The 12558-nt window shown below is 39.3% G+C and overlaps 1 protein-coding gene across 1 annotated transcript; it reads right to left on the bottom strand.

The window, feature by feature from the left end:
* Positions 1 to 3151: 3151 nt before the first annotated feature.
* On the bottom strand, positions 3152 to 12558 carry LOC133647752 (A-kinase anchor protein 7-like). Its single transcript, XM_062043442.1, has 4 exons — positions 12061 to 12558; positions 11763 to 11976; positions 11155 to 11303; positions 3152 to 3324 (listed from the first exon to the last, which is right to left on the bottom strand). Exons 1-4 carry the CDS (start codon positions 12175 to 12177, stop codon positions 3184 to 3186), a joined length of 621 nt encoding a protein of 206 aa, XP_061899426.1. The 5' UTR covers positions 12178 to 12558; the 3' UTR covers positions 3152 to 3183.

Here is a 12558-nt window from a genome sequence, read left to right as displayed (position 1 = left end):
AACTGAGGAGACCAATTTTTGAACCTTTTCAGGTGGAATTCTTTCCCATTCTTGCTTGATGTACAGCTTAAGTTGTTCAACAGTCCGGGATCTCCGTTGTCGTATTTTACGCTTCATTATGCGCCACACATTTTCAATTGGAGACAGGTCTGGACTACAGGCAGGCCAGTCTAGTACCCGCACTCTCTTACTACAAGGCCACGCTGTTGTAACACATACAGAATGTGGCTTGGCATTGTCTTGCTGAAAAAGACGTTGCTTGGATGGCAACATATGTTGCTCCAAAACCTGTATGTACCTTTCAGCATTAATGGTGCCTTCACAGATGTGTAAGTTACCCATGCCTTGGGCATTAATACACCCCCATGCCATCACAACAGATAATAGATGGACTTCCCTAATGACATCATGGAGACCCATGGATGGGAGCAGAAATAGAGGAAGACAAAGAGTGAGATGGCGAGATGAAATAGACAAATATTGGGGAACAGTGCAGTGGCAGGGAGCAGCTAGAGATCGTTCACTATGGCAGAAACATGCTGAGGCTTTCGTCCAGCAGTGGACTGTCAACGGCTGATGATGATGATGCCATCACAGATGCTCGCTTTTGAACTTTGCGCCTATTTTATAACAGTACGGTTGGTTCTTTTCCTCTTTGGTCCGTAGGATAGGACGTCCACAGTTACCAAAAACAATTTGAAATGTGGACTCGTCTGACCACAGAACACTTTTCCACTTTGCATCAGTCTATCTTAGATGAGCTTGGGCCTAGCGAAGCCGGCGGCGTTTCTGGGTGTTGTTGATAAATGGTTTTCGCTTTGCATAGTAGAGTTTTAACTTGCACTTACAGAGGTAGCAACAAATTGTAGTTACCGACAGTGGTTTTCTGACGTGTTCCTCAGCCCATGTGGGGATATTCTTTACACACTGATGTCGGTTTTTGATGCAGTACCGCCTGAGGGATCGAAGGTCACGGGCATTCAAGGTGGGTTTTCAGCCTTGCTGCTTATGTGAAGTGATTTTCTCCAGATTCTCTGAATCTTTTGATGATATTACGGACCGTAGATGGTGAAATCCCTAAATTCCTTGCAATAGCTCGATGAGAAATGTTGCTCTTAAACTGTTCGACAATTTGCTCAGGGATTTGTTCACAAAGTAGTGACCTTCGCCCCATCCTTGTTTGTGAATGACTGAGCATTTCATGGAAGCTGCTTTTATACCCAATCATCTGACCCACCTGTTCTCAATTAGCCTGTTCACCTGTGGGATGTTCCAAATGAGTGTTTGATGAGCATTCCTCAACTTTCTTTTTTGCCTCTTGTGCCAGCTTTTTTGAAACATGTTGCAGGCATCAAATTGTAAAGAACATAATGTCATGGCTGTCTTGAGTTTCTAATAATTTCTACAATTCTTATATTTTTTGTGATAGAGTGATTGGAGCACATACTTATTGGTCACAAAAAACATTCATGAAGTTTGGTTCTTTTATGAATTTATTATGGGTCTACTGAAAATGTGACCAAATCTGCTGAATCAAAAGTATACAAACAGCAATGTTAATATTTGGTCACATGTCCCTTGGCAAGTTTCACTGCAATAAGGCGCTTTTGGTCTGTTTTTGATGTTGTTCAGGCCCAGTTGCCTCAGCTTAAACTTGTGCTAAATGCATAGAAATCTAAGGTAATGTAATTTTCAAATGGCAAACGACTGCCATTGAACATTTAAAAAATCAACTTCTCATAAGGTTGAACTTGAAATGATCACAACATGTAAGTACTTGGAGATTGTTACTGATGAAAATTGTTTTTTAAATCACACATAGAAACACTTTAGCTAAACTTAAAATATATATATATATATATTTTTTTTTTTTTCTTTAGAAACAAGTCTTGTTTTTCCCTACAAGTTAGGAAACACTTGTTTCTGACCACTTTTATGCCTTGGCTAAAATGTATGAATGCACCCAACACTTATTTGAAAAAACTGTATACTGTATATCTGTGCCTTATGTTTTATTACTGGTTGTGGCAACTTTGTCCACCATTGCACTTTGTCTGCAACGGCAAACTGTCCATCTTTGTCGGTACGCAGATTTTCTCGATGGAGGATTTTTATATATAAATTACTTATTGGTCTGGTTCCCACTCATTTATGTTATTTTATGTGTAGAGAGTCCAGTCGCTACAGTTTAAGGTCACAGGACATAAATGGCGTGATGGTTCCTAGAGCCAACACAAGTCTCTGTAAAAAATAATTCAGATTTGCTGCTCCGTGGTCATAGAATGAATTACAAAAGGATCTGAGGTTACCTGAACTGATCACTTTGAGGAAATTTCAATCTATTTTGAAGGATTGAGACACTGTTTGTATTGGGCACTACTTAATTTTAAATTGTTTTTATTGACACATTTTATTTTTTACCTATTGCGTGTTTTTATGTTTATTGTCCTATTTTTGCTGTTGTTCTACCTGTATATATTTATGAAACCTGTTTTGCTGCCCTCTTGGCCTGGTCACTCTTACAAAAGAGTGTCCAGGTTAAGTAAAATGGAAAATGGAAAGATGGCACAAAAGATTATTGGGTGCAACCGGCCAGCTATCAACAACCTTTACATCAGCTGGTGCAGGAGTAGGGCTTCCAGTATTATGAGGGATCCAACCCACCCAGCACTTTAACGGATACCCCCTGCCTTCAGAAAGACGTCTACAGAGCATTAGAGCTACAACCACCAGGCCCAAGTATAGCTTCCCCTGCAGTTGTCAGATTAATAAGAGAGCACCATACACTATAGCTGAAAATCTTATATTTGACTTTTTATCTTTAGTCTTTTACTGTGTATAATGCTGCTATTTAATATTCATCTTTCCTGTCTTTGTATATATGTTGTTCGCTGGGACCTGAGAACTTCAATTTGTTCATGTTTTAATGCGAGAGTGACAATAAAAAAAGGACCTTGAGATAGTCAAGTTTGATTGTCTTCTCAGTGCTGCACCAGAGCCGAAGACGACCCAGAGGATCTCATTAAATCATCCAATCTCTACTGTGTTTATTTGTTTTTCTGAGTGTTTTAGCCTTTTTGTTTGAGATGGAAAAAGTCACAAATCTGGGCAAAATCTAACAAATCAGATTTTACTTAAAAATTTGTCCTACTAATAATGCACGCTAAAAACACATGTGTCCACTCACAAGTCCACTTGCTCTTGGTCAGCCAGATGAGTGACTAGAAGTGTGATGTGCAGAGTGGGGACGGGGATCATGGCTTTGGCCAGACGGGGCTCCTGCTCCAGCAACGCCTCTTGGACCTGAGACACTGCTGTGCTTATCTGTCAAAAGACAACATTAACACATTCAACGATTAGTCGACATTGTCGACAAATGACGACAATAAAATTTGTCGCGACAATTATATTTGTCGACAATAGTCGTGACGTCATTACTCATGTTTTTCCAGGCGTAAGCGGGTCAGCACCGCCACTCTGAAAAATTATCGCAAGTGATAACATATAAAGTGTGAGAACTTCAACTATCATTTTAGCCAAAGTCAGTCAGCCAAACTTTGCCAAAACAATTCCAGTACTTTTTAAAGCAGCGTCAATGCCATAAAAAAGGGCACAATAACAAACGCGCATGCACAGACACACAGACAGACAGGCACAAATGCAGAGTTATCATAATATTAAACATACCATATTTTCCGGATCATAGGGCGCACCGGATTATAATGCGCACTCCGGATGAATGGTCTATTTTCTATATTTTTTCATATATAAGGCGCACCGGATTATAGGGCGCATTAAAGGAGTCATATTATTTTATTTTTTTCTAAATTGAAAACACTTCCTTGTGGTCTACATAACATGTAATGGTGGTTCTTTAATCAAAATGTTGCATAGATTATGTTTTACAGATCATCTTCAAGCCGCTTTCTGACAGTCGCTTCAGGATGCGCCGTTTTGTGGGCGGTCTTATTTACGTGGCTCACCTTCAACTGTTTTATTGACATTCAGACGTCACTTAAATCAATAACGGAACAGCATCTCCTCCTTTGCCGGAAATTTGTCCCGTGAAAAAACGTCCGACCGGAACTCTCTGATAACTAAAGTTCCATGGGTGAATAATGTAAACTCACTACACCGGCAGTTTTTAGCGCTTTCATGGCAGATATAAGTAAGAACTTTACACTATTTATATTACAAATGGCAACAACGGAGGATGAATGTCCCATAACAAGAAGATAGAGAAAAAGTAGAAGCTTATCGACTACGGTGTCGCCACGGACTACAAAAGCAGACGCACGCAATTTTACAGGACTTATGCAGATCCCAAATACAGATCGGCAGGTACCAGAAGGTAAGAAAAGTTGCTTTTGCATAATATTGCGAAACAAAACACCAGATAATATCTCTTACCTTATACACACACCATAATAATAATCGTATGTTGAAGCACAGTACAATCCATCAAGCGACGCGGCTTCATAGCTTACCAAAGTCGTACTAAAACATTGTTTTATACATTTTTGAGCGCCGTGTGTAATGCGCTATATTTTCAATGGAACATATAAAATGTTGGTGTTGTTTACTTGAGTCATATTGCAGTCTACACATATCTCTTGTGTGTGACTGCCATTATATTGCAGTCTACATGTATCTCTTATGTTTGACTGCCATCTACTGGTCACACTTATCATTTCACCATGTACCAAATAAAATAGCTTCGAGGTCGGTAAGCAAAACCAGAATTTTTCCAAACATTAGGCGCACTGGGTTATAAGGCGCACTGTCGACTTTTGAGAAAAAAAATGATTTTAATGCGCCTTATAGTCTGGAAAATACGGTATAATCTATTAAATAGCCAACATTTGGAGAATTAACCAAAGATACAATTCTACACATTGAGTCTATTAGAGTGCTAAAACTGCCAGGAGTTAATCAATAGTCAATATACCAGTGTGCAGCTTTTTAAACATCATACCAAAATGCTTCTTTTCTTTATGAAAAAGTTAGATTTTGTGTTTTGTTCAGGGTTTCCCGCAGCGCTTTTTTGTTAAGGCGGCCGCCTTAACAACAAAGAGCCACCGCCTAAACTAACGTCTTAACACGCCCTGTCAGTATGTCTCTCTGATGTGCTGCTGGTGCACTCCAGCATTGTCCCACCCACAGAACCATCTGATTGGTTACACGCAGCGCGGTAACAGCCAATCAGCAGTGCGTATTCGGAGCGCATGGAGTCATTGCTCACGGTGGGGTGAGCAGAAAGGTGTTTAGCAGGTAAGCATAAGGCAGCGGACTCGCCCCAAATTATAATAAACACCTCCCAGTCCTCTCCAACTCAACTGCTAGTAACATCACTATGAGCCCGTTGACGTTCTAGAAACATAAACGGCAGCTCAGCTCGCTCGCAGTCCTTGAGGTGAAGGCTAATTAGCCTTTAGCGTAACGTTAGCTCACTGTGCGGTGTGTGTGTGTGCGTAGGTGCGTATATGTGTGTGTGCGTGTGCGCATGTGTGTGCCCCACATGAAACGGACAGCAAAGCCCTGTCTGTCTGAGAGAAAGACAAGCATTATTGACCTACAGTTAACAACTAAGTTATTTCACTTTACCTTTTTCTGTGTTGATTGAGCTGTGTTGAAGCAGCAAAAAACGACATTATGTTAAATGAAGAGTTTCCTGAAGCTGTCTCTGATAGTTTATATAATAATGTAACTGCATCATAAAGCCTACATGAACTCCATGGTGTTCAGGGATGAATAGTCTCTCCTATTGCAATTGTACTATTTTTTCAGCTATGGTTACATAAATCATTAGTAATTTACCAGCCTAGTTTTGAATGACAGGGTCCCTGCTATCACATGTTGATAAAAAATATAATCATTTACATAATAAAAATCAACTACAGGCTTCCCAAATGCTGTAATAAATTAAGCATGATGAGTTGAGAATATGTCAGCATGTGGCCCCACTTTTAACTTTTTTTGAAACGCTTACTTACAGTAAGTCATTAATTTGACTTAGTAAGTCATTATTTTGTAATTATTTTGACTTAGTAAGTCATTATTTTGTCATTATTTTGACTTAGTAAGTCATTATTTTGTCATTATTTTGACTTAGTAAATTACTAAGTCAAAATATTGACTTACAAAGTCATAATAATGACATACTTAGTATCTCAGGTAAGTAGGACTGTTTTGTGTTTTGCTTTTACTTTACGGAAAATATATCGCGATATGTATCATATATCGCCATTCAGCAAATGGAGCGGAAAACACAGCCCAAAATTGTAGGCTTCTTCACGCGACGAATACAGCCTACTTCACCACAGTCTGTAGTCTATTGCCCCCCCTGGCTGTGGGGGCAGCGATGAGGTGGAGACATGATGGCGACAGGCCGAGTTACACTGTTCCTTAAACCCACCCTTCCTCGTCTGTCCGCCTGTCCCGGAGAGACACCACCTTGACTAACACATTTTCTGGGGGAAACACTGTTGTTGTTTGTTTTTATTGCTGCTATTTTAACTGTTTTAATACATAAAAAAGGTCAATTGTTTAGTTTTTTTAGAAATGTGCCTTTTGTTTTTTGTAAATGGACAACATTTTAATAGTCATTCTAATTTTTGTAACAGCTGAATAAGCGGCACAGTTACAGTAAAAATACATATGCATGAATGAATTAGTCATCTTTGTGGTAAGTAAGAACATGCCTAAAATAACGTAAGCTGCATTTAGAAGTCGATGAAAAATTAGAGCCATTAAATATGTGTACGCTTTATTATCCGACTAATCATTAAGATAATTGTTTGTTGACTAATCGACTATTAAAATAATCGTTAGTTGTAGTCCTAAATTCAAATGCGTCTCATAGGTGCATACTTGCCAACCCTCCCGTTTTTAGCGGGAGAATCCCGGTATTCAGCGCCTCTCCCGACAACCTCCCGGCAGAGATTTTCTCCCGACAAACTCCTGGTATTCAGCCGGAGCTGGAGGCCACGCCCCCTCCAGCTCAATGCGGACCTGAGACTGAGTGGGGACAGCCTGTTCTCACGCAATATAAACAGCTTGCCTAACGAATTCAAACGAATGGAAACAAGAATTTCAGTTCATCCAGGACAGTTCGAAGGGGAAGGTGTATGTTGCCTGTAAATATGTAGAACAGACTTCTCCATTGAACACGGTGTCCGAAATGATATACTCATTCATGAACGGAGAAGTTAAACAGGACAATACTGCCATCTAATGGTTAGCCACCGGAACACTGAAATTCAAGTATTTCTTTTATGTAAATAAAATAAATAAATAAATATATACAGTATATATATATATATATATATATATATATATATATATATATATATATATATATATATATATATATATATGAAATACTCGAGTTGGTGAATTCTAGCTGTAAATAACCACGCCCCACGCCCCCAACCATGCCCCCCCAACCCCGACCAAGCCCCCCTCCCCCCCACCTCCCGATATTGGAGGTCTCAAGGTTGGCAAGTATGCATAGGTGACACAATAGTGCGTTAGCCTTGATGCTGGAATTTAGACAGTTTAAAAGTTATTTTAGTAATCTCAACAGGAAACACACCGTTTTACATATATGTAGCTTTAATACTAATGAGCAGAGGTGGGACCAAGTCATTGCTTTGCAAGTCACAAGTAAGTCTCAAGTCTTTGCCCTCAAGTCTCGAGTCAAGTCCCGAGTCAAGTCCAAAGTCAAGACTAGAAAGTCTCAAGTCAAGTCCCAAGTCCTGCATTTTGAGTTTCGAGTCCTTTCAAGTCCGTTTAACCACAGACTAATATTTTTACACAGATTGTGTATGCTTTTAAAACGCTGTATTTATTTATTAAAACAAGTGCATTTGAAATTGCAGGAAAAATAATAGTGCTGACATTGCAATTCATAATAGCACTATTAACCAGTCATTTTAATAGTTTAAACAATTTTAAACATTTAACTCATTCCTTTACAGAATAAACACATTTGCAAAAACAAACATTAACGTACTATTGGTTGTATTTTATGAAAATAATATAACCACAGAGTTGAGAAGGAGCAAAGATCTTCAATATTTGTATGTGAAAATCACAAATAAATCTTCTGGGGGAGGATGACGCCCCTACAGGGGTTTGGTTTACAAACTTCCAGCCCCACCTAAAACAAAATTCACCAGCCGCCACTGATTATGATGCATTCTCATTTTAGGCAAAATATAAGACAATACTTTCTTAACAGTTTAATTGTAACCAGGAATAAGTCTTCAAGTAACAATATTCAAATACTAACATTGTTGGGTAAGACAGCATTTGCTTTTATTCTGAATCCAGTGAAACAGATTGGTGGTTTTAGCTGATATAAAGACTTTCAGGTGTTTATATATGTTTATGTTTAAGTATTTGGCAGACGCTTTTATCCAAAGCGACATACATAAAAAATACATATAAAACAATCACTGTAAACATGATCATTTAAGGGAAGAATGTAATACAAAATATCAATACAAAGTGTCAAGACAGAATAAACTTTCTGCTGCTGCAGCAACAGAGATACAGTCTATAGGTCCCTAAGATATATATATATCTAATGTATTCATACATTGTTTATGTTGGATATACGCATGTATATATAACCTAATCATATTGTTTCTTCAATTTAAAAATAGCTGACCGTTTTTTTCCCCCTTCTCTGGGATTATATTCCCAGTTTTGATCTCGGACGTCTGGTCACTTATAGCGTATAAGAATATTCTATTACTGTTAAGCAAACTATGAATAATAAAAACGGCAAAACATGTGTCCGTTATCATAGCTACACGTATGACCAAAAAAAACGCGTGAAAATCAGTGGTATTCAGTGAGGTAAGATTAATTAAATTCGCTGACAGTTCATTGTACCTGCCAAATGAATTGCACTGAGTGGAGCGGATCACCACTCCAAGATGGCGGCCCCGCGTCTCGTCTGCACCAGTAGGCAGTAGCGCTCAATGCTGCGTACCCTTATAAGATGTCTATGGTTATAACGTTAGCAGTGAGTTTGCAGCCTCACTGATTTAACTACACAGCAAATAAAAGTCATGTTACTTCGCCAATAAACGTTATCTTACATTCAAAACTTACCCTTCTTTGTGCAACTTCAAATGTCGAACGAAGTTGGAAGTTGTTGCGTCTCCGTCTGTAATATTCGAACAGCGTGATTTGCATACGGCAATTCGTTTTTTGTTGACCAAGTCGTAGTTTTTATACCCGAACGAAACCAACTTTGGCATAATTGTTTCTCACTGCCGCGTTGTTTGACAACTCATGTTCGGTGGTTGTCCTGCAATTTGATTGGATGAGAGCTGTGTGATGAAAACAATGTAGATCTAATTTGATTGGCTGTTGTACTGACAGCACACCAGCTGACAAGCAGCACACACGCTTATAGACACAGACGTAGAAAATGAAAGATACGGAGCGCTCCCATATAACTTTTTAATCTTTGGGTTTTGGGGAAAGTAGCAAGTCATGTCAAGTCAAAAGGCTCAAGTCCAAGTGAAGTCACAAGCCATTTATGTTAAAGTCTAAGTCGAGTTGCAAGTCTCTTTACATTTTGTCAAGTCGAGTCTAAAGTCATCAAATTCATGACTCGAGTCTGACTCGAGTCCAAGTCATGTGACTCGAGTCCACACCTCTGCTAATGAGCTGTGTTTGTCTACGAAAAAGTGTGTGTCTCCAAGTAGAGCTGTTGTGTATTTCAATCACTTTTGACATATACAGTAGAATGTATCTTCGGACTTGTACAACAATGTAACACTGAGGAGTGGGGCTAGCGTACACAAACATTAGAAGTACGAGCATAACTATGTGAGCCTACATGCTAACATCAGAGCCATATTTTAACATCATGCAAGCTAAAATATTTGCTAAATCAAATACTTAAACTTACAGCTCTTACGCTCGTAGCTGACTGACAGATAAAAGAACGGGGCGGGCTCATTTAGCTAGGGAAGGGTCAGAGGTGGTATAATGTCCATAAGGAAGGGGGTTTTCTGTCCATGATGTCATGAAAAGTTGCAACTTCAAAAGCAAGCGTTTGAGTGCATCTTTTCTCAGAATTCGAGCAAACAAGTGAGGCGGATGATATATTTGATCATGTTTGTTGCTTTGCTCTAGAACAGTGCTTCTCAATTATTTTCTGTTCAGCACACCCTAGCAAGGAGAAAATATTTTGTGCCCCCTCCAACTCTCCACGGTGACTATAGATGGTATAATTGTTATAATTTTGCAGCACGGTGTAACAAGGGTTAGTGCGTGTGCCTCACAATAGGAAGGTGTGTTTTTGGGGTGTTTCTGTGTAGAGTTTGCATGTTCTCCCTGTGACTGCGTGGGTTCCCTCTGGGTACTCTGGTTTCCTCCCACCTCCAAAGACATGCGGCTGGGGATAGTTTGATTGGCAACACTAAATTGGCCCTAGTGTGTGAATTGGTTGATTGGTTGAGATTAGGCCAATCAGAGGCAACATAGGGCGGGTCATGGAACCAGGAAGGGAAATCACAACAGACATCCCGAATGACGACAAGAAAGTCGTAGAAGAGAAGAGGGAATTTTCAAGCGGGCGATTTATATATTAAAAAAACTAGTGGAAGATGGCAGAAGGATTATCTTCCTTAGATTTGTTTTTAACGATGTAGACGACGTCCAGGAAACGCACAATGCGTCTACTTGGCCACATTTGGACTAATGTATGCCTCTGGATAAAACATTAATTTTAGTTGTTTACCAAAACTGTTCTCGAGTTGCCAAGCCGGGCATATTTTGCACGATAAATACTGCCAAAAATGTATTCCGAAGTGAGGCAGATCATAGATAGATCATTTTATTTACATTATGTAATTCTGTGCTACTTAAACAGTTTATTTTCTGTGCTGTTAATACCCATCTTGACTAACTGGGTTAATAAAAGTGCCACTGACTGTTTACAGTACAGTTGTCATTCAGTTCAATTTCAGTGAATCTCGCTCAAAAATGAGTATCTTTATATGTATACTTTCACCGGAAAATATATTGAGATATGTATCGAATATCGAGTTTAAGTAAAAATATATGGAGATATACATTTTCGCCCATATCGCCCAGCCCTACATAAGGCACAAGTTTTTGTCTGTTTACCTGTGAATTGGTTATGGGGATGGAGACAAAGTAGTTAGGCCGTTGGCTTGGTTTCTTCTTCTTCTTTGTCTCTGCGTCTTCCTCGCTGTCCACTCGTCCTCCGCTGCCCGCCCTCTTCCTCTTCTTCTTGCGCGACTCACGATTGGTGACTGGGGACAAATTGAATTGAATTGAAGTATTTATTCCAAACCTGCACAATACAACAACACACATTTTTTTTTACATTTTGGCAGAGACATTTATGCAAGGCTTGAAAAGGGGTTTGATGAAGCAGATGCTTATATCCCAACCCCTCTCACTCATTCCACATTTAACATAAACAATATAATACAAGAACAATACTATACAAACAAAAACAAGAAAAGCTCCTGTACACTAACAATACAATAGTACCACTGTTACTATGAGACAAGACAAGACGAGACAAAACACACACATACACACACACAGGCCCAAACACTCTCTGACTATACACCTCTCTCCCATCGCTTTGTGCTGAGGGCATCACTCTCTTTCCTCCTCGTACTTCTTCAGTAGGGCGTCAATGCATAGCACTAGATACATATGTTTTTTCTAAATGTGCTTAGTTGTTCTTTCCTTCAACTTACTTGTCTTATTGGCGGCTCCAGTGTCAGTGAGAACTGTATTCACCTGACATTGACTCTCTTCTGAACCTCTTTCTAGTCCAGTTTCATCTTTAGAACCACCGTTTCCTTCCTCCTTTTTTTCATCATTATTATTATTATCATCAGCCGAGGGCTGCCTATCATGGGAGATGCTGACAGACGCCATCTTGTTTAAGCTGACCAGAGAGAGACAAGCCTAGAGGAGAAAAAGGTAACATCATTGTAATAAAGCTTCTTTAAAACAACACTTGAGGGATTTAAGATCTGCTAGATGGATTACCTCTGGTGTTGTGTGACGATAAGGAAACCAAATTGATTGCACATTGACTGCTAATTGCTTGTGTGCAGTTCTGCAGCAAGTCGATAGAAGTCCAAACAGGAGGCGGCTCAGGTGCATGACACACTCCAGAAAGGTAAGCTACGTTTAATAGCTGACTAATGGCATGTTGCTTTAAATTACACGATGATTCAGTGAAATATATAGCCTGCCTCTCCAGAAAAATATACACTTAACGCGACATTTTGAACGTTTACAAATAAATGTCACACCTGTCCAAATCCTGCAATGTTGGCACAGCTAATGTCAAGCGAACAGGCTAGCAACTGACTTTAACGCAACTAAAAAACAAAAATGACACGAGTCACAACTTTTTTTTCGATTCTCGAGTAATTGGTTTGTCAGTATTAGACACATTTTCCGAAAAATAAGACACAATCATGCAAACAAAAGGGGGGAATGGGACTTCTGCCGAATTCTTCTCACTGACCGGAAGTACAA

This window comes from Entelurus aequoreus, linkage group LG04 (genome assembly GCF_033978785.1).
Source record: "Entelurus aequoreus isolate RoL-2023_Sb linkage group LG04, RoL_Eaeq_v1.1, whole genome shotgun sequence".
In the NCBI taxonomy this organism is placed as follows: domain Eukaryota; kingdom Metazoa; phylum Chordata; class Actinopteri; order Syngnathiformes; family Syngnathidae; genus Entelurus; species Entelurus aequoreus.
This window is presented reverse-complemented; position numbering and strand designations above follow the sequence as displayed.

Excerpts from the sequence above, each read along its gene's own strand:
- LOC133647752 (XM_062043442.1), bottom strand. The coding sequence starts at position 12,177 with ATGCACCTGAGCCGCCTCCTGTTTGGACTTCTATCGACTTGCTGCAGA. Across the intron at positions 11,304-11,762 it reads TGGAGCCGCCAATAAGACAA|TCACCAATCGTGAGTCGCGC; the intron begins GTAAGTTGAAGG and ends ATTTGTCCCCAG. Across the intron at positions 3,325-11,154 it reads TCCCCATAACCAATTCACAG|ATAAGCACAGCAGTGTCTCA; the intron begins GTAAACAGACAA and ends GTCTTTTGACAG.